Below are 21638 nucleotides of genomic sequence, written 5' to 3' on the forward strand. Positions count from 1 at the left end.
TTTCTTAAGGCGTATTTTTCACCCAGTTCCACCAATAGCAGTAGCGCTGAGAGATTAGCTGGGTTTTTTTTCCGCATGGGGATGTTTGGGATCTTGTGAGCTTGTAGAAGTTGGATGCCACGTAGTCGGGTGGAATTCACTGGAATTCAGACGTTTCGCTTACGCTAGTTACTTTTTCTGCATTGCAAAGTAGAGAACATCCCACTCTCGGTGTATTGCCAGATAGACCTATTATTATTATTATTGTACTTTGAAATGATGCTGGAATTTTGGCTCTGCTTACTCTCAGCTCTGTTTTTTTGTATCCATGGCGCAAAACTTCCGGAGCCGGAGGTGAAAATTGAAGTTGTGTACAAACCTTTTCTGTGTCATCGAAAAACCAAATATGGGGACATGCTTCTGGTGCATTACGACGGATTTCTGGAGAGTAACGGCACAATGTTTCATTCCAGGTAACATGCATGGTTGCATGATGTATGAAGAGGAACAAAAACACTGCATACGATCACCCTGTGGCCAGAGTTTGTTCATGTTATCCTGTTACAGTGTTCCAATCTGTTCAGCATCCCAAATCAGTGCCCTTTAACTCCAAAAAAAGTTTATTTTTCATCCATTCTTCTGAATACAAGCTTTAACAGCAGAGATTGGACATGAGATCTTTTGTACTAAGCAGTTAACATTCACACATTTGCTTACATTTAAATAGAAATTTCAACAATTATAAAACCTTCAATTTATTTCCTTTAAACATCTGGGAAGTGTGGTCTCAGACTATATAAATTGTGTATTCAGTAGATATAGTGTTTCCACACAGTGTTTCATTGTCCCTGGTAATGTTCTTCAAAACTCTAGATCAAAAAGACATACATTTTCATGATACTTTATGGATACACACAAATATAGACAGTCTATTGCACTCCCATCTACAATTTAGAGCCTGCTGAAAATCTTTACTGTAAGAGAAGTGTTTGTGGCAGGAAGTAACCACTCCAAGAACAGTCACAGCCTACACACCTAATTGCAATGTATTAATATACATGTATATATATATTGTAAATGAATAGCCGCCAAGAGGGTGATAAACACCCAGTATGGTTTACCCTGGGGATCCGGGAGGTGATCAAAGGATGGGACAAGGGACTTCAGAACATGTGCACAGGAGAGAAAAGAAAGCTGACCATCCCACCCTCTCTGGCATACGGCAAGGATGGCAAAGGTGAGCTTCGACTACATGCTTGTTCTTCTTCTTTAAATTGCCTTTACGGGAAGATCCACTTTGGTATTTGCATGCCTCTGCTCTGCTTCAGGAAAGATCCCACCAGAGAGCACCCTGATCTTTGAAATAGAGCTCATGGAGATCAGGAATGGCCCCAGGTCACACGAGTCATTTCAGGAGATGGACCTTAATGATGACTGGAAGCTTTCCAGATCTGAGGTGTGTAATAACAAAATCAGAAAGCTTGTAAGTTTGTTTACATACCTGCAAGCTTGTCACCATTGGGTATCTATAATTAACTCTTTAAAAGTGATAAACTGATTAAAATGCAAACTAACCTTAATACATTTGCTTTTGTAATTGTGTCTTAGGTTAAAGAGTATCTGCGTAAAGAGTTTGAGAGACATGGATACCCTCCTAATGACACTCATCATGAAGCTATGGTAGAAGACATCTTTAAACAGGAGGATGACGACAAGGACGGCTATATATCTGCCCGAGAATTCACATACCAGCATGACGAATTATAAAAAGAAGTTACTAGTTCAACTTTAAAAGAAATGTCGAATGCAGTCTGTTAGTATTGGTTTACATTGAAATATGACAAACTTCAGTATCTGAAAATGACGGCTGTTCATGTAAACAAGGATCTGTGAGCAGTTATGTGCTAATGCCTGCTGAATTTCTTCTTGAAAATGACACAAACTTACCTTTTGTGTTGAAACATCAATCTGTCAAAAACCTAGTCACAATCCCAAGTACACTCCAAGAACTGTGAAATGTTTTGTCTGGCAAACTTATAGGATAACCTATAAGATGTTTTAAATAAAAGTGTACATTTTGCTGTGTTTTTCAACACTTCAGACTGAATCTAAATGTTTTTTAATGCTTTCCTTTGTACATTTAATGTTTTACTGCTTATATACACTATATTGCCAAAAGTTTTGGGACACCCCTCTGAATTCAGGTGTTGTTTTTCAGGGGTTGGGCTTTGCCCCTTAGGAACTCTAAATGCTTCAACATACCAAGACACTTTGGACAATTTCATGCCCCCAACTTTGTGGGAACAGTTTGGGGATGACCCCTTCCTGTTCCAACATGACTGTACACCAGTGCACAAAGCAAGGTCCATAAAGACATGGATGAGTGAGTTTGGTGTGGAGGAACTTGACTGGCCTGCACAGAGTCCTGACCTCAACCTGATAGAACACCTTTGGGATGAATTAGAGCGGAGACTGAGAGCCATTAAGAGTTCCTTTCACTGAAACTAAGGGGCCAAGCCCAACCCCTGAAAACCTCCTGAATTCAGTGATTCCTTGATTCCAATGATTCAGTGATACCTTAATGGAGGGAACTTTAAGCAGTACTTTTACACTGGATTGTACGGCACAAATGAGCCACTAAAGATTTTGATCATTATACAGAGGGAATGGAGTAGATGTTAATACATAGAGTTCTACAAATACACAAAGACCCACAAATAACGGTGAAGGTTGTAGCAAGTGATCAGTTTTAATCAGAAATGCTTCAGAAACATAAATAACATTAGGGGTGGAGTAACAGCCATAAGACTACTATGTAGAAAGCTGTGATTTTGGACACTGCCAGCAGGAGCTGCTCTTAACTCAGTAAATGACACCAGTAACTGATGGGCATTATCTCCCATATAAAAACATAATGCAGTTGATGTACTGTTGGATTGATTTACTTACTGTACACAATATATATTTAAAGTTAGGAATGTAATATGTTGGAGGTTTGGTGTTTTTGGAATAAATGCTACTATACGCTGATATAATATATATTATATAATATGCATCAATACACATTGAAGTAAGAATTCAAGGCTACATTCCAAACCACAGTGTACACATTAATGACACCATTCCAGTGAGATGGTAGACACACTATTTAGAAAGGTGTCAGCAATCCAAATCTGAAGATGTAATTATCTGAGGCCATTAGAGCTGTTTGCTCAGTGTAACAAAACCTCAAGTTAATAAATAGTAAGTAAAAGATATGGTCACGTGGTTTTTTAATTATTATTATTTTTATTTTTTCAGCTGTGAGGTAAATGGCTAGTATGTGTGGAGTAGGTTTAGTGGTGTCTTCCACACAAATATTTAAGAAATAAAATAAGTCATATTTAAAATATTACAGATGCTACCCTTGTAATAGTGTACTTAATAAGTTTATGCAAAATATTGAAAAAAAATATATACATAGAATAGAAGTACATCTTTTTTGTGAATGTGTTTGTGTTAATATTTTTTTTTTTGGAATGAGTTATGTACCTATCTTTCAGAGAGAAAAACAAATGTTAGAATATGTATTAACATTTTTGATATTATTTTCTTTTATTATAACTCTAACTCCTGTATTCAATATATTGTTTTTATTTATTTTTATTATACTTCGCAAATATCTTATTCACAAATGGAAATTTCTAGGTAAGAACCCACTACTCTCTGATTGATTATCATTCTTATGTTTTGTCTTTGACGGGCATAAAACAAACAAACAAACAAAAAATCATTCAAAAGTCAAAAACTGCTTTCATTAAAACATTTTAAATCAATTTTAAATTTTTAAATAAAATAAATTTTAAATAAAAAAAATAATTTTGTATAATCCCCCCCCCCCGTTTTTTTAGTTAATTTATTTATTTTACCTTCTAATACCTTGTATTATTATATCCTCTATTGTTTTTTATTTATTTCTCATTGTGTTGTTCTGATGTATGGCATAATAATAATAATAATAATAATAATAATAATAATAATAATAATAATAATAATAAAGAGTAGTAGGTTTAGCTTGCTATGCTGAAAAATACAACTAGTAGTCTACCAAATAACTAAGTTAGTAAGTTAATTAACTACCAGTTTCTAAACCTCAGGTTGATCTGGTCGGACCGGTACACCATGTTTGCCAGCTTGTTGGTAGAAAGAAAAGTTTCGGAATTATCGCTGCAGTTTAAACAAGTTCCTTGATACAAAATGGAGGTCATTATAAGTTCTCAGACATTCAGTATTTAAGTCAAGGAATAATGAAGGGGAATAATAACATCGGCAGTTATTTGGTAAATATAGTCTACGAGTTTGACCAGTTTGGCCTGTGCTGGATTTTTTTCTACCACAAGCTTTGTTTTTCAACAGGGAGTGTGAACAAAACTTACACCTCTGGCTGCTTCTGGTGTGTCGAATTTTTATTACCCATGCCTTTTGACATCTGATCAGGGCCTATTGTCCCAAATGTGTTGTTAAGTCTAGTTTTACCTTTTAAGTTAGGTCTAATGCTTCTGGAAACTCTGACATGCATTTTCCCCAACATATTTTTTTTTTAGCAGAAGTAATATAAGCTGGCTGGCTTGCTTTGAACAACTTTATCTTTATCAGGTTGGAGCATGATGATTAATGCATCCAAACACTATTACCATACTCATGCCATCATTCATAGCTCTTGAGGTAATCTTACACACTGCAGCTTTGGTAGTCTTCTTAGACAAAGAATCGAACACTTGGCTTGGTGCTGTATGTGTATGTTTATTTGATGTCAACCTCAGTGAAAATGGGAAGGAAACAATGATATACTGATTACAGTGATAAACAAGATGATAGTAAGGCACCAGTATGATCTCGTCTACAGCACACTTCCGTTTCGGCTTTTAAACATGACATTCCATCCATTAAAGGTGACACAACCTGCCATTAGGCACAATGTGTCTTTAAAGTAGTACTTCTTGTACACAACACTCCTTTATGTAATGTGTGGAATGGTTTATGACTATATGACCTTGTCATTGATCCAAATTGTAAATTTCGAAATATAACGTAACATGAATGTTATAATCCTTAAAAAAAATCTGTTAGTGCAAAAAACGATCCCATTCTGAACAACCATGAGAGCAGGGATTGCCCCTGCATGGATCTTACTTGAAACTACATCATATGTCCAAATCAGACTAGAACATTTAGTTCCATTTACATTCATATATCACTGTATATGTAAATATCCTTCATACAAACAGTTACAAAAGCATTGAAACTTTAAAACTTTATAGAATAAATAAGTGGCCCTTCATATCAGTAGTTAACAAATAAACATTAGAACAACACTCAGGCATTGTATTAATATTTACTACATCAACACAAGACATCAGAAGGGACCAGTCTCTGTGACAGGCAATTAACCTACGTGCAAACCACACACACATGCACACACACACACACACACACACACACACACACACACACACACACACACACACACACACGCTAAAAAATGGGCTTTGTTACAAAAGGTTTTCCTATACAGGGGTTCAAGGGGTAAGTGTGTTAGCAAGTCTCAGGAAAAACTGTACCATAATGTGCATTTAAAGCTTTAGGGCTGCTTTTAGATGTAATTACAGCAGAACTTAAATCTTTTATATCCACGTTTCCAGGTAAAATAAAAAGCTACCACTCCTGGTTAGCTATGAATAAATATAAACGTGTTCTCAGAGCTGAGGGCATTTAGCTTGACTGAACAGCCTGTAACAAGTAATTAACCCTAATAACCCTAATTAACGAAATATGTTCTAAATTGTTTGCATTGTTCAAGCTCTCACTGTGTTAGCTTCAGCCATTGTAAGCAACAATAACCTCACTGACCAACCAGAGAGATCCTCTGAGATCAGTGTCTGTGGTGGATGTTAGGATTTCAGCATGGCTACTTGGCCACGGCTGTGTTGCTTTCGTAAATGTTCTTGTTGGTGGGCAGAGTGGCTCGGACCTTGCGTTTTTCCTTGAAGCGGCCGGAGCGTGAGACGGTAAGGTTTCGGCTGAACGTGTCCATTATGGCAGGTTCCAGCTGTGAGACGTCAAATCCATCACTTGGGAAGCCTGAGTTTTTGCTGTCTGAGCCTTGATCATGCTGAACAGCAGCGTCTTTAAGGATGTTGCTCAGCACCCTCCCGGTGAAGGCCTTCCACCAGGGAATCCTCTCCGCCATCTGAGTCTTTACTTCACCTTATAACACCAAGCAGTGATTAGATATCCTGTAATACGTGCTTATTAACTGACAGCTTATCAACAAATAATAAAAGGGTCATGGTATTTTTGGAACCTACACTTCTACAGGATATTCAGATATTCTCTCTTTGAATACTTAATGGTTTTATGTAAATCTCTACATCAGAGGGGTTCTCTTAAAAAAGACAGGTGTGTGTGGGGGTTCTTTATAAAACTAGACCATCTAAAGACATAGATACCATCTAAAGGCCTGTTAACCATCTAAAGTCATAAATAGTGTATATTTCAAATAAACAACTTCATTAAAAAATATTAATTAAAAGTGTATATAAAAAGATTCCACTTACCAGCGCCACAAAATTCAGTGAAATATTTGCAGTAATGTCAGAATTTGTCTCAGCACCCACAGTATTCCTGTTTCTTTGAACCTAAAACCTAATATTTCCTTCTTTCTTCAACAGAAATACTTTCCGTCTTACTGCCACCTACTCCAGACTTGTTATAGCTCAGAGACAATGATGTTATACAAGCAAAAGATCTACTGTTAATAAGTTTCCTTTAAGCCAGCACACCTTTGTGAACTGGGATAAGGACTTCCCACTGTCTTTGTGATTGGTCTGTTGAGTCTGGCAGCAGTTTCCACCAAGAAAACTGGTTTCACCTTCTCAGACTTAGCAGTCTGACCAGCTAACATAACCTCCTGGTATAAAGCAGGTGCGTCTTCACACCATGGAAACATGGTGAAAGTCACAGAACACATAACTCAGAGACGAATCTGCAACAGTTAACAAAATAATTCTGATTCTTGTAATAGAAGATGTGGAAAGGATTAACATTAAAGGTGGGGAAGTATTTGCACGTTCATCCGCTATACAGGCCTGCTCAGCAGTCACGAAAATAACCTAAATTAATCCTTATTTAAAGAGAGTGAAAGAGAAAGAAACATGCTTAAAATCAGCTTTATGTAATTTAATAAATTTGATAAATTACAATCATAATTACATCCTGCACAGAAAATATTTTTTTTTAATAAAACACATTTTTAGAAAGTTCTCATATCAAATGAGTGAATTCATTCATTCAAAAGCATCAGATTGGGACGATTATTTCTTTCATAAATGGCCTGATTATGAGGTATGGCTCCATCCACTGCTTCCATCCGTGTGCACTGGCTCACATGTCGACATCACAGTTTGAGATGGTCAAAATGCTCCACGTCAGCATCCTAATTTACAGTATAAGCCATGGTTATATATATACAAGCACAACAGAACCTCACTGAATGGCAGCGGAACCCTTTCCTTTAAGAAAAGGAAATTGAATGGCGATGATATTTCAAACGATCAACACCAAATTTTGCAAAAAATACAGATCAAAATATTTACAATCTTTGTCAAAGAAAAACAAAAGTGCTTCATATTGGGTCTTGTCATTGTAAAACATTAAAATGTGTACATATACACACCACAAAGAAGTTTTAACCCATGAAACATTAAACCAATATCAGTGCAACATACTAACCATGAAAGTCAGTCAGTCATATACCACCGGGGTTTATTTACATTATTTGGCATTTGGGGAAACAGTAAAATTCCTTTGCATTTTTTTTTGTACCATACAAACAACTTATATATACAAAACAATAATTCATCTCATGATTTGTTCACAATCAGATCAAATTAAATAAAAAGTTATGAAGAGCGTTGAGACAGGATCAAGAAATCCATCAAGCCTCAAGAGCAGGCTTACAGTAGCGCCCATTTTTCCTGATCTACTACTGGTGATTTAGAATATGTTAAATGAAATGTACATTTTAAACCAATTAAGACTTTTATTTTTGAAACAAAACAAGGTCTCCCACCGACTTCCTCACGGTAGGAAGTTCTTTACAGTTCATGGCTTTAAAAGAGGATATCTTCATGCTCAATCAACAGCTGAACGATCAGTTTCTGGTGCCTCATGTCGTTGAGGGTGGCGAGTGTGTTCTGGTCTGGTGGCTGCATCAAAGTTGGACCGAAGACGATTCCGAGATTCTCTGCATTCATGAGATTGTCTTTTTCATACATAGTGACCCTAATGAAAGAGCAAACGAAGAAATGATCGTAAGATATTTCAATTCTCTAATAGTAAGAAGACATTTTTGAAGTGGGCGCTTATTTAGAGATGTCTCTGTGTGACTCAGTGTGCTGCAATACAGTGCAGTAAATATGATTCAGTATTGTGCAAACAGAGTTCAGTGGGAAAATAGCTTCGAGAGCAGGAGGCCACACTCCTTTCCATAGAAAAGACAGGCACAGAAGCTACTTTTACTGAAAGCCAGACAGAAATGCACAGTGCTAAAATAAGATATCTGTGGTAGTAAAATGGATATAAGATACACGGTTGTTAGTATTTGTGATGTGAGACCGGAGCACCAGTGAGAACTGGTATATGAAGAATATCAGCTAAATATAAGTATTACATGGGTACACAGCATACAGCAATAAAAGAATAGTCTTTAACTTTTTGTATCAGAATCCAAAAAACAGGATTTGCTCCTGTTTTGGGGTTCTGTTAAATTTCTATGTCATGTCAGACCACAATGGTGCTTAATGGCTCATATGAAAGTAGACACTCAGGGCTTTTTTGTAGTTTTTCTTATGCATCTCTGTTATTTGTAGTTTTTCTTATGTATCTCTGTATTTACCTAGCCTATGAGTGGAAATATTTTCATAAACCCCTCCCTCAAAAACCATGATTTTTGTTTCACACAAATGACGTTTATATCTTCAACATGAATGGTGATATAAACCCGATTTTTGCTAGCTGAGATGCCTCAAGTACTTGTTCATAGGCATCTAAAACATGCATATAAGCATGAAATTCTGTATAAGGTTAGCCCAGGGGTAAAAATGTTTCACGCTGAAAGCCAACAGTGTCCTGATAAATTTTATATCAGACTTGCGGCGATAAAATAATTAATTTGTTCATACTGGTTCAAAATTTACCAGTTTATTAGTAAAAAGGGTTAAAGAAAAAAACAAGTTTAAGCACCCTGTGAGAAGATTTAAACAGGGCCTAATCCACTGAGGAACCATAGGTTGAGGTAAAGCTAGCAGCAATGAGATGGTACTTACCTCTTTAAATGGGTCATCAGGTAGCGAAGAGTCTCATAGTGGGCAGGAGGAAGCTGCAGCAGGCCATCGTGGATTGCTTCTAGCCTGGTGTCAGGGTCATTTATTTCTGTACAAAAACATATAAGGTAAACTTAAGCAGGTTTTATTTTCACAGCTTCTTTAATTTAATAGGATTTTTAGTTAAACTCTCCATACACACCTTTCGCAGGAACTGATGTTAACTGTTTATTAAAATTATGGCTGTGTTATCTTTAATTAGTTCACACTAAACAAACAGTATGGTCAGTCGTTTATTTATTTATTTATTTATTTATTTTTTTGATATTATCTTAAGAGCTCTTACTGGCTGCCTGTATGAATTTGGAATAGACGTCGTATGTGATGACAGGGATGGGCAGATCCCTCAGATAGAGTTTCAAAGCTCCTGTGATGGCGTTGATGTCTGGATATGCATTTGCACTGATATCTGCCTTCTCACCGTCTGTCAAGGAAAATCAGTCAATGTCACCTGTGTATTTCACTGAAACAGCCTTGCTAAAACAGCCCAAAAATGACTACTGATACCAAATTTGACACCACACAAAGGTTAAGGCTAGGATTTTATGAATTTTTGCCCACCTACCTCTGTCAAAGGACAGCCTCACATCTTCTATATGTTCTGTAAAACCAGACACTCTGTAGAGCCCTTCTGACTTCAGTCCTTAACAAGGAAAAACAAACCTTACAGTAATTCCAACTTAAATTGCCATAACGCAAGGTTTATTAAATTCGATTAAATTCATTTTGTATGAAGTCATGCCATCAATTTACCAGACAACCCGTGATGCAAATAACGTAACATGCAACACGAACTGTGACGCAAATGATGCAATATACAAGACAAACTGTGACGCAAACAATGTGACATTATTATTGTATATTCAGTATGGTATTATAGTATATCCAAGTGAAAAGAAAACAAAAGGGTGACTCAGTATCTTAGCATCTTGCAGGGTGAGCCAAACTTGTTCATTAAAAGAAACACATGAACATCAGTACCTCTTTGCTCAATTTCTCTGATGCACATGTCTACGACCATAGGCCGTGGTGTATTGTGAGCTTTAACCAGCGTGGTGAGGTCACAGCTGAAAACCTTCTTGATGCGCCGCAGGTCTGGCTGACAGTCGCTGGGCACCAGTTTTGAGCATTGTTTATGCACGTTCAGTCCACAGTCTACAAAGGGTCAGAGGTCAAAAAGCCATGAGAATGTCACCACAGTGTATGCAGACAAGCTGTCTCCAGTGAACACAAGTGTTTGTATAACCTTACTGTGTAAATGGTGTCCTAAGCCATGTGCTGGCATGGGACTGACAAATGTTGATCAACGTTATTATTATTATTATTATAATAAATACATGCACATGTAAATTGACTGGGTGTGATCCTGTGTGCACCTGCAAATGGGTGTGTTGACTACGTGTCCTGTGTGAAATACTAGAACACTATTTCAATAGGCATGTGTCTATCTTTGAAGAAGATGAAGAAGAGGAGAGGAAAGAACAAAAACAAAAGCTTTCTCTCGTCTCCCATTTGAGTTCTCAGCAAGTCTGATGACAAGAAGTCTCGCCTGCGGCTCAGGCACCAACAAGAGCGGCTCTTGTTTGAAGATTAAAGTCAAAATTATGAAAACCCGCTCAGTGTATCAAAACCTTGTGACTGGAAACGTTTGGGACCAGACTGCATCAAAAAAACTCAACTTGTGTCACTAATATAAGCCACTACATATATCAGAACAGAAGAATACGACTTTACAATATTATTTCAGGACTTTTGAAAGTATGAGCTTAAACTAAATCACCAAGTTGAATGGTTGATGCGTAATGGTCAGTATTACGGATACTATACTATATGTATTATAATGTAAAACACATATCTGTGCAGCTATACTGTGCTGAGTTGAACAAGCTTTGTAATGATAATTCTATAAACAAGAAGAAAAATATCTGACAGTTGTGACCTTGTGGTGACATTGACCTTCCCTGGTCTCTAAATAAAGGAAAACCGCATTTTATAATAATCATAGAACTTTTTGGTTACTGAGATTAATGCAAGGTTTATATTTAGACATAGCCTAGCCTTCGCTTTCAATGGAATGTTCTCACAAGAATACAAAGTTAAATGTATGTGTGTGAATTGCAACAGTTTTTGTTTTGTATCGATACAGTTTTGTTTCTGTACGACACATGGGTGTGTTGCTCCCACGCCTGTCTTGGACGCACAGTGTACATGCCACTATAAATAGTTCCAAGTAAACTGTAGGAGGAACTGGTCTAAACCAGGTGTCAGTCAGGAATGTGATACAGCCGCATTGCAATGGCATACTTACAGCTTTGATTTGCATGAGACATGCATACTGTTTCTACACTGAGTCGGTGGACTGAGGTGTACGGGCGAGTTGGCACAGTTAAAATAACAAGACTACATTATTCAGAGCTTTGTGTTTTACTGCCTTGATATGAACGATTTGTCTATACTTGACATTCAGAGCTGTTCTGGTTTTGAAAAAGCATTTCATTTGATTTGCTGTGTTATACCTGAGCAGCGAACACCCTGGGCAATGAGACCCCACATGAAGTTGGCACAGTATTCACACCAATGCGGGCCTCTGAAGGTGTGAACCTATGCAGCAGAAGGCAGAGAAGATGTGGTCACACATTTTCACATTATTATAGAAAAATATACAAAAGAGTTACAAAAACCGAAAAAGGTTAAAGATGCTGATTAACCTGTGACCTATAGGCACATGCTCAATTTTGTATTTTATATGACTATAACAAGACATGTTTATTGACTTAAATAAATACATATAACCATTCATTCATTCATTCATCTTCAGTCAGCACTTCATCCTGCTGGATAAAGAAAGAATACAGCCTGGATTGGATGTCAGTCCTCTACAAGACACCATACAGTCACACACTTATTCAGACATGGGGCAATTTAACATAGCCAATGTATCTACTGCTATGAAGTGGCAGAACACCCACAGAACACTGAGTAAACCCATGAGGACATGGGGAGAGCATGCAAAGCTCCCGGCTACTGCATTCACCACTTTAGATTTGATGAAATTAATGGAAATTTAAAAATTAAAGCATCTACTTCTGCATATTCCATCTGTGTAGAAATGTTAACAATTGGGTACAAAATTACTATTATTATTATTATTATTATTATTATTTTATTTATTTTTTAATTCAAGGAACTGAAAGTCTGTTGCCAATTTAAAAAAGTCATCTCTTTTTTACCCTCAAGTAAAGTCGCAAAGCATTGAAACCAAACAAGGTTTATTAATACACCGTGAATTATGTATTATTACAGCACAATTATAATACATCTAATGCCTTTATGATGACTATCCTTAAACACAGTGTATGTACTATTTAAGGGAGTGTCAAGAATAGCACATGATAACCTATGTCTGCCTTTCTTATTTGCTAGCAGGCAACATGGAAAAAGTCGGTTTACAAATGGTAGGTGTTGCTAAAATCTGCAATTTACAATGACAGCAAATGATAGAGACTTTTCAGCAAAATATCCCATCTTCCTGTTCTAATGGACTACAGATCCACCAAAGCACAAGAGGTATTGAGCTGAGAATTCAATTCTCATCTGTTCACTGGTTCATCAATTAGGTGTAGTACAGGACATGATAATTCACTGAGCACAGGTATAGCTAAATCATTTGCAATATAAAGCAGTGCATAATTAATATTACAGTTACAACCATGTATTTGCTTAGTGCTTACCTTAAAATTATGGACCTTCTCGTAGTTGCACTGCTTCTCGGGCCCATCTTTCAGAGCACTGCGTCTGCCCAGTGGTGAGTTAGAGATCTGTGGACAAGCCAAAAGTTTTATTGGCTTCCAGAGCAGTGTGTCTTTAACCCCTAGCCTCAGCCCAAGAGCTAGAGCCAGCAATTCCTGGCGCTTCCTTTCCTGTTTCCTCGCTCGAAGAGGAGCCAGGTCACTCCCTGTTGGCTCCCAGTGAGCCTGCATCTCCTCTGGAGAAGAAGATGTGGAGGTGGACAAGGTGGTAGTGAGGAGTAAGGAGGATAAGCCTGCTTTGGCTTCGAGGACAAACTGAGCTGGATGACCTCCATAGTGAGGATTGAGACAGAAAGAGGGAGGAGGTCTGCCTGAGGGGCTGGAGTGTGCCTAACACAATAGGAGTCATCCAGCACTGCCAAAGAAGGGCACAGGCAGAGGGAGGGTGAGAGAGTAGTATAGGAAGGTTAGAAAGGAGGAGAGGAGAGGGGGAGGCAGAAGAGCTTAGCATGGCTCAGTAGCTTTCAATTGCTGGATCGATTAAATCCGGTCTGAGTGCTGGAAGAGATGAATGTCTGTTCGAGCACTGTGCTTCTGACTATGTGTTTCCTCTCTGCTTCCTTAATACACTGGCCATCTCTCATGTCTTTCAGAGCACAGAAATCCAAAAGCCACGCTTTAATCCAACATCAGCCATTTTCGTGAAATAATCAAGGGAGATTATCTCAGTGTCAGAAACTCAGAGTGCTGAGCTATTTCTTTCCTTCTCCGATAAGCCACTGTTGCTTATCATTCTCTACCCACACATACCCAGCCCATCCAGATGATCTGCTCAGGACCAGACCAGATAACAGATGTAATCGCAGTACACTTCTCCTCACAATGTAATCTTCTAGTTCTTAAAATCCTAGCCTAGCATCCTAGAGTCTAGACTGAATGTTTCTATAGTAAAACATTTGCAAGGCCAGCAGCAGAATGCAAGCCTCCAGCATGGTGTCCCACATAGTAACGCAAGACTCCATTCACTCATTCATTAACATCATGTCAAATACACTGCTTGTGGAAATTGAGGCAGAAGCTACAGGTCACATTTCACACAACATAAAGCAGTTACCCTACCTGAATGAATCAAATTTATATTAAATATTCCATCATAACCATTCACCTTTTCTTAAGGAAGCAGAGACGAAATGAGCAGATGTGCATTTTAAGGTGTTGTGGTTTTCAGTGTACCCTTTTATACACACAGCACAATGCCACCAGAATAATGGCAATAATATTTAAGTGAATATATTCCTGGGATCTGTGGCATGAGCTGTGGAAACAGCCAGGAAAATAAACCCACATTTTTATTATTGCAAAGCTGCATGTCAGACTAAGAAAAAAAATATGATTACACACCTGCTGCCTTTAATATTAACAATGCTCTGTTGCAAATAGAAAAAATATGCTCTGACAATAGAACATGCACACATCAAGTGAAGCTTTAAAAACCACTTCAGGACATGGTTCAGGATCATGGCATGGTGATTCTTAACAAAGATAAACAGAAATGTCTGAAATGTTTAAAAGGGGCATTCTCCTATACGGGTGTAAACAAATAGCAAGAGATAAGCACATTTCTAGCATAGCACTGTCGGGGACAAAGCTGGCTGTAGAGTTCAGTGCTGCTGACCTTTCTGGTCTGGCCTAAGAGAGCTACAGCCTGGGGGGACAACAGGTGGCACCACCTACAGGGAGCACAGTAAAGCTCAGATGGTGATTTTCTGCTACATATTACATACCTTATTCCCATTCATATTATAATTCATCTGGTTAATATCTGGTTTTTGGATTAGCATTCAACAAGTCGAGGATGCTTCCACCACCGAAAAACAAGTCCAGTTTTTCTTGATTTTAACTTGTTTGCCAGAGATACCCTTAAAATTGATTTCAAAAATGAAGCAAGCTATCGAGGAAGAACTATTTCAGACATCTGACCTTGCTGTGACTTTGACCCTATTTGGGTCAATTCCAAAATCTAATCAGTTCATTTGCAGATTAGTATGATTTCCATTTAATTCCTAGAAATATTCAACCACTCATTCATGAGATATATTGTGCTAGTGTGCTCGTGAGACACTAACAGACACATGGATGGACAAACAGTAAGGAATCTATTGGAGAAAAACAATTTTAGACATTTCACCCTGTTGTAACCTTTATCCCATTTGGATAAAATATAAAATGTAGTCGGTTCGTCTGCTGGTTATTATGATAATTCCATATAAACCCTAGAACCCCTTTCAAACACTTGTTCTTGAAATAACGCACTAATGAGAATCTCATAGACACATGGACTGACATGTGGAACGGAAAAGTCGCAGCTAGCAAAAAATGAGCCTTGAGTTTCTGAACATTAACACGGAGGAGACTATTAAAGGAAACTTTTGGACAACTGACCTTGATACAGCTTGGATCAAATCCAAAATCTAATCATTTTATCTGCTGGTTACACTGATAACCCCATATAAATACTACAAACATTCAACCATTTGTTCTTGACACATCACACTAACAATTATCTCAGACAGACAGACGGACAACCCAAAAACACTAAGTGCTGGAGACATGATGACTTCTCTACACTGTCAACAAGGGTGTGTGTGAATTGCAGAGAATTTATACAGTGGTATTTATACAGTTTACACATGGGATCTATTAGGCTTGTATCTGTTTCACTACGCCATCAAAAGTCACAAAGCCTGACATTCACTATGTTAAAAAACTGGCTTCATATTCACCTCACATGATCTCTGCAGGCAGAAAGCATAGGTTAGGTTATGATGAACATTTTTTATATAATTTTGGTGAAACATGTTCATGGTTCTATGTATACATAGAGATTACGAAGTTATAGTGTAGACCGAAAAACTGATATTTTGTTATTATATCTTTTTTGATTGTTTGTCAGAATTTTGTTGCAGAGGCATGTGGCAAATTTTGTGTATACAGTATACACTTGTCTAGATTTACATAGATTGTAACACAAGTCATAGGTGTGTAGAATAAGCAACATTTCCATCCAACACATAGTGCTTGCATTCTGTACATGATAAGAAAGTAATATTAATAATAAAGTCTATACACACAGCGGTGTCACTGAAATATGCAGGGGACAGTGGAAGCTTGGCCAGCTATAGTTGCAACAGAATTCACTTAAAAACATAGCAGGAGACACTATGGCAGTGAACAAACAACATGTTTTTTTTTTTTTTTTACACTGGTTCCCTACTGAGGTTGGTGAACTGAATATTTAGAATGTGGGCCACCTTTTCTCCTGTTATATATGACAGCTACCTTTAGGGGGATGTACAGGATTGGTTTAAGTCTTATATATGTCATAGGAAATGTATAGCTACGTCTTTTTTGGTTACTACTCTTGGATGTGGGGCACCCTCAGGTTCAGGCCTCTGCTCATTATATATGTGTCTAATGACCAGAATTAGGATCGATCCCTGGATCAAACCCTGGAGCTGTGAGGCATCGTTGTGCCATTGTGCCTCCAGATTTTAAGAATATCTGTTCAGTGAGACGACTAAAAAGTGTTTGCGAGATGTGTTCTTTATAAATTGGCTTTAAAGCATAAATAGAACAAGACTTGCACTTGCTGTCTTTGGGCACGTCTTCTTGTCGCTTAATGAATGCTGAGAGAAGGAGTAGCATGACAGCGAGGGACAAAGGGGACTGGTCCCTTTTCTCCATTCTCTCTAGTCACGATACAGGGACAAAACACAGCAGCTGAGTACATGAAGAAAACCAGGGCATTGTGGGATAAATTAAAAAAAAAAAAATACACAAGTGTTTCTATGTATGAGCCACAGAGATACAGAAAACAAGCTCGGCACAAACAGTACAGTATCAGTGTAGCTTAGAAATGCAGTATGCCTTTATAATCTCTAAAGTCATTGCCTGAAAGTCAGAAAACATGCAATCAGTGCCTCTTTATATGTAAGGATTTGTACAAATAGTAAAATACTCAAAAATAAAATAGACCTATTATACAAGCTGTTACTGCAAATAATAGTGTATAAGCTTAAGGCTGCTTTAACTGGTTGCTCATATACTAGGTTAAATAAAAGAACAAAAAGTGTCTACAGGAGTTTTGTTCCTCATTTTCTTTCAGACCAACATCTCCATGGACCATTAATCTGTCATTTAAGGATTTTGTACTATTTAAGAAGACGTTCATTTCTCAACAGAGGAAGACACCAGCTGGACTTGTCTGTAGCAGGCCATGAGAAAAACATGCATTACAGCGAGAGCCCAAGTTTTGTGAAATACTTCATCTATCAGTGCAGGTAATGAATCAGTCACTTAGAAATATAGATAAATTAACCACATCTTCTTTGAAATTAGTTAGAAATTTACCAGACATCACTTGGGCAATAACAAGGTCATGTGGACAAGCATGTGAGGTTCCCTGAAAGTCAAACAGGTGGCTGGACAGGTAGAGCTAGGAAGAGCAAAGAGGCACGGGATAGCATGTATTATGTCACCTCAGAGAGGCTGTACTTCATTTTTGTGTGCAGCACATGTGTTGCCTCCTTATGTGTGTTAGTCAGTGCTATCTAGTATGATCAAGACAGTAAAAATTGTATGTGGTGCAATGATGATGCTGAACTAGCAGCATACTTAGCCCTTCTAGTGTAATCAACACTGGCTAGCACGCAGGTTAATGGTTATAACAAAGTATATACTCTATATTATACATTATTACTCTCCAAGTTATTTAATCTGTCATTTAGGTGTCAGTTAAACGACTAGTTAATGTTACTAGCAGTTAGTTACTCCTCTTGCAAAAAATACACACATTTTCTGTATTGATCCTGACATGTCGACACCTCAGGGGTTTGGATCATTGCAGCTCCACCGCTTCTCTGTCTTCTATTCAGTGAGATTCCTCATTTTTAGATCATAAAGCACTTCACATTCATGTTCACCTCTGGTGCATCGTTTCGTGAAACAGTGCCACACTCAGTAAAGCTCAGTTACCATGGCAACTGCTTGACATGTTATAAAAGAACTTTGGAATTAAAAGTCTCATTTGCTGCAAACATTAAAACAGGTGTTATTTTATTGGTAGAAGTAATTATGTGCAAATGACTACAATAAGATCAGAATTGTTGGAGTTATAAATGCATATTCATTCTACTAAATCCACGTGTTTGTAAATGTAATGTAAGTTCAATGATCTCCTCATTTACATCATGGCCATTTGTAGTGAAATGACAAAAAACATATTTAGGCCATATGTTAAGTGTACTTCATATGTATGTTTAGTAATGGTACAAACAGGCAGGTTTTGAGTAATAATGGGTTAATAATATGAATAGTAATATTGCACAATTTCCCCAGTTAAAATGCAGACCAGTTTTAGTCCCTACCTACAAACTGAAAGACAGAATGACCAGATGTGAGTACTAAGATGTCAAGCATACAATATGGTCATATGTTAATGAACATTAATTAAACAAAAAACATATAACCCTAACCCATACTTATATAAATATACATATAGTACACCAATCAGGCATAACATTAAGAGCACTGAGAGGTGAAGTGAATAACGCTAAGTATCTCAACGGCCAAGGCTCATTGATGCACGTGGGGAGCGAATGCTGGCCTGTGTGTTCCGATCAACTTGCTGAAGAAGTTAATGCTGGTTCTGGTAGAAAGGTGTCAGATTACACAGTGCATGATGGGTCAGGGCTGTTTTGGCAGCAAAAGGGGGACCAACACAATATTAGGCAGGTGGTCATAATGTTATGCCTGGTCGGTGTATATATATTGTATATAGTATATTACTACAGAGTAAGAGGGAAATTAACGCTTCCAAAATGTTTCATATTTAGTATGTATTATATATTTTGTGAGATAGCCTTTTAGAATGCCTTTGACAAAAGAAGAGCATAGTGAAGTCATTCTCTTAATCAGGAAGCTGTTAAAAGGTTGTGATGAACTTTACCAGGAAACTTAGCAAGCATGAAAAAACTGGGGAGTGTTTTCCCCTGTGTATGATGACTTTTAGATGCCTATACATAATATAAATTGATACTGATACCAGTTTGTGTACCAGTTACACTGTATTCTCTAACTCCATGTTCTCCAGTTCCCATGTTCTACAATCATAGCACATGCGTTTAGATTCCATTTCTTTACTCAAAGGATCTGCGCACGAGGAGAAATGTTTTATTCATCAGGCTTAAGGAAATGCTCTTGAGCTGTGCATGTGCTGTGTGAGGAGATTAAAGTGTTGGGTAAACAGCAAACTCACAGATTATTCATGGCCTTGCCGCAATTCAGAAGGGAGGAATTTCATTTGAATTTCTCATTTCTCATAGCCAGAGGATGCAACAAAGCTCTTTTTTAATATTGCAAGCAAGATCGGTTTTAAATGCAGCACTATTTCATAACATCACTGAGACAAACTCTTTTACAGTAATACCTGTACATCTGCACGTCCATGGACTCATCCAGTCAGCCAATTATGTGGCAGTAGTGCAATGTATAAAATCACAAGAGCTTCAGTCGATGTTTACATCAAATATCAGAATGGGGAGAAATGTGATCTGTGTGTTTTTGAGTATTTTCACTCTAGAGTTTAACCTGAATGACACAAAAACATTGTGTTTAGAGTCACTTGGATTATATTTTCCATCTCATTGATATTTGATGTCAACAATAACTGAAACTCTCGACCTGTTTCTACATTATTGCATGCACTACACTGCTGCCACGTGATTGGCTGGTTGGATAACTGCACGCATGAACAGGTTTACAAGTGTTCCTATTCAAATGGCCAGTAAGCGCACATGTACGGTCAATGACTTGTAATTGACCCTTCAGAAAGTGGAGTTCATTTGTGTCCTACTTTTGAAACGAGATGTGGGCTTGTGTTGTTTATGCCTGTTTTGATTACTGGTGCTGAGCTCCTCCGGGGAGAAACTGTACTTTATTCTGAAGTAGCCAATCATGCACAGGAAGCATGTGAAAGCCTGAGTTAGTGCAGTCATCGCCGAAGAGCTGTTCAAGTGCAGCCTGGTTCGTTCTCTCTCTCTCTCTCTCTCTCTCTCTCTCTCTCCCAGTCTCAATAAATCATCAAAGTGAAAATAAGTAACAAATCATGCAATATTCAAATATGAGTCACAAAATAGCATACAACCCACAGTCCTATCCAAAGCTCTAATATAGAGTGTAATAACATCTTCATATAATCATAATGTAATAACATCACCACATCTAGCACTATATAACAAAAAGTTTCGATCGATAGTTCTACAGGCTGCAAGACCTCCAGTTACGCTACATTCTCTGCTCAAAATCACTTGGTGGCCGTCCGAAATCCCACACTGTGAGTGTACATACTGCATTCAGTTCAGTAGCCGACTCCTCGGCTGTTGATACAGTATTGTTCAGTATATGTGTGTAGTATAAATACAATCAGGATCCTCCATGTTGTAATTGTCATGTGATCTACAATGTCACAATTTTTTATTTATTTATTTTTCAAAAAACCTTTAACAAGTTAGCTGGTGTTTTTAAACAAGTAACAAAAGAACAATGGTTACTACCTATAGCTGTGTGACTTGTTTCCAAGTTTGTTCCCTTCACTTATTCAAAACACTGATGCTTGCCTACAAAGCCAAGAATGGACCAGTACCCTCTTATCTCAAAGCTCTTATTACTCCTTACACTGCACAATGCTCCCTCCAATCCACTAGCACTGCTCGACTGTTCCCACAATCACTCAGGGTACAAGGTAGGTCTACATCTAGACTCTTCTCTGTTCTCATTCTCACCAAGGTGGTGGAATGAACTTCCCCATATAGCCTACACTGACTGTCTCCTAAACACCTAACTCTTCATGAAACCCTTAAACTAGCTCTTATTTTCCCTATTTGATTTATGCATTGTTCTAAGTTGATTTAAAAAAAATCCTCTCAACAGTTTTTAGGCTGATGGTATCCTAAGTCTCTGACCTATTGAACCAGTGTTAATGTATTCATTGGCAGAGACTTTAAAGCACACTTGTATGTCGCTCTGGAGAAGAGTGTCTGCCAAATGCCAGAAATGTAAATGTAAATGTAAATGTATAGCACTTACACTTCAAAATAGCCGACACACTGCCTTCTGTCATATTTGATCCAGACAGGTCTTCTACACTAATCTCACTGCTTTATGGGATAGAGCAGTGTCCACTGATTCTCTACTGCAGAATCTCAGAGGAAGCAGAAGGTGATACAGATATTTCTCTCCTACTGTTTTATGATTACTGAGAATCCGGACAGACTACTGCTTGCTTTGGGGTACTGCTTTCACCTACAGTACTGTATAGTGGTGTATTCAGTTGTAGCTCTGAACACTAATCACGCTCATTTGTTTGCTATCACTCTTGGAAATAACGCAGTCACACTTTGTAAAGTCTCACCTGAGATACTTAATGTTT

At 37.8% G+C, this 21638-nt stretch overlaps 3 protein-coding genes across 5 annotated transcripts in view; 1 reads left to right on the forward strand and 2 right to left on the reverse strand.

Annotated features, from left to right (window-relative positions):
- The first annotated feature begins 73 nt into the window (after positions 1-73).
- On the forward strand, positions 74-2074 carry fkbp14 (FKBP prolyl isomerase 14). Its single transcript, XM_058409825.1, has 4 exons — positions 74-452; positions 1065-1216; positions 1308-1435; positions 1588-2074. The coding sequence occupies exons 1-4, from the start codon at positions 256-258 to the stop codon at positions 1744-1746; spliced, it is 636 nt and encodes a 211-aa protein (XP_058265808.1). The 5' UTR covers positions 74-255; the 3' UTR covers positions 1747-2074.
- A 2667-nt stretch (positions 2075-4741) lies between these two features.
- On the reverse strand, positions 4742-6783 carry LOC131354281 (proline-rich protein 15-like protein). 2 transcript variants are annotated; one of them, XM_058391867.1, is made up of 2 exons: positions 6576-6783; positions 4742-6254 (listed from the first exon to the last, which is right to left on the reverse strand). In XM_058391867.1, the coding sequence occupies exon 2, from the start codon at positions 6206-6208 to the stop codon at positions 5927-5929; it is 282 nt and encodes a 93-aa protein (XP_058247850.1). In that variant the 5' UTR covers positions 6209-6254; positions 6576-6783; the 3' UTR covers positions 4742-5926. The 2 variants fall into 2 exon arrangements, with proteins under 2 accessions (XP_058247850.1, XP_058247771.1); XM_058391788.1 differs by having other exon boundaries at positions 4742-6225; positions 6576-6782.
- Positions 6784-7209: 426 nt separating this feature from the next.
- Positions 7210-21638, reverse strand: part of chn2 (chimerin 2) — a 41610-nt gene continuing 27181 nt past the window's right edge. Inside the window, exons 1-7 of one of the 2 annotated variants that reach the window (XM_058392194.1) lie at positions 13271-15234; positions 11918-12002; positions 10383-10556; positions 9967-10044; positions 9688-9825; positions 9345-9450; positions 7210-8301 (exon numbers count right to left, since the gene is read on the reverse strand). In XM_058392194.1, coding sequence (XP_058248177.1) covers positions 8130-8301; positions 9345-9450; positions 9688-9825; positions 9967-10044; positions 10383-10556; positions 11918-12002; positions 13271-13381 — 864 coding nt within the window. In that variant the 5' untranslated portion in view covers positions 13382-15234 and the 3' untranslated portion in view covers positions 7210-8129. Of the gene's footprint in view, positions 8302-9344; positions 9451-9687; positions 9826-9966; positions 10045-10382; positions 10557-11917; positions 12003-13132; positions 13220-13270; positions 15235-21638 lie in introns of those variants that run through there. The other variant, XM_058392185.1, reaches the window with a different exon arrangement.

Source organism: Hemibagrus wyckioides, linkage group LG01, assembly GCF_019097595.1.
Source record: "Hemibagrus wyckioides isolate EC202008001 linkage group LG01, SWU_Hwy_1.0, whole genome shotgun sequence".
Lineage (NCBI taxonomy): Eukaryota > Metazoa > Chordata > Actinopteri > Siluriformes > Bagridae > Hemibagrus > Hemibagrus wyckioides.

Excerpts from the sequence above, each read along its gene's own strand:
- fkbp14 (XM_058409825.1), top strand. The coding sequence starts at position 256 with ATGATGCTGGAATTTTGGCTCTGCTTACTCTCAGCTCTGTTTTTTTGT. Across the intron at positions 453-1,064 it reads GGCACAATGTTTCATTCCAG|CCGCCAAGAGGGTGATAAAC; the intron begins GTAACATGCATG and ends GTAAATGAATAG. Across the intron at positions 1,217-1,307 it reads ATACGGCAAGGATGGCAAAG|GAAAGATCCCACCAGAGAGC; the intron begins GTGAGCTTCGAC and ends GCTCTGCTTCAG.
- LOC131354281 (XM_058391867.1), bottom strand. The coding sequence starts at position 6,208 with ATGGCGGAGAGGATTCCCTGGTGGAAGGCCTTCACCGGGAGGGTGCTG.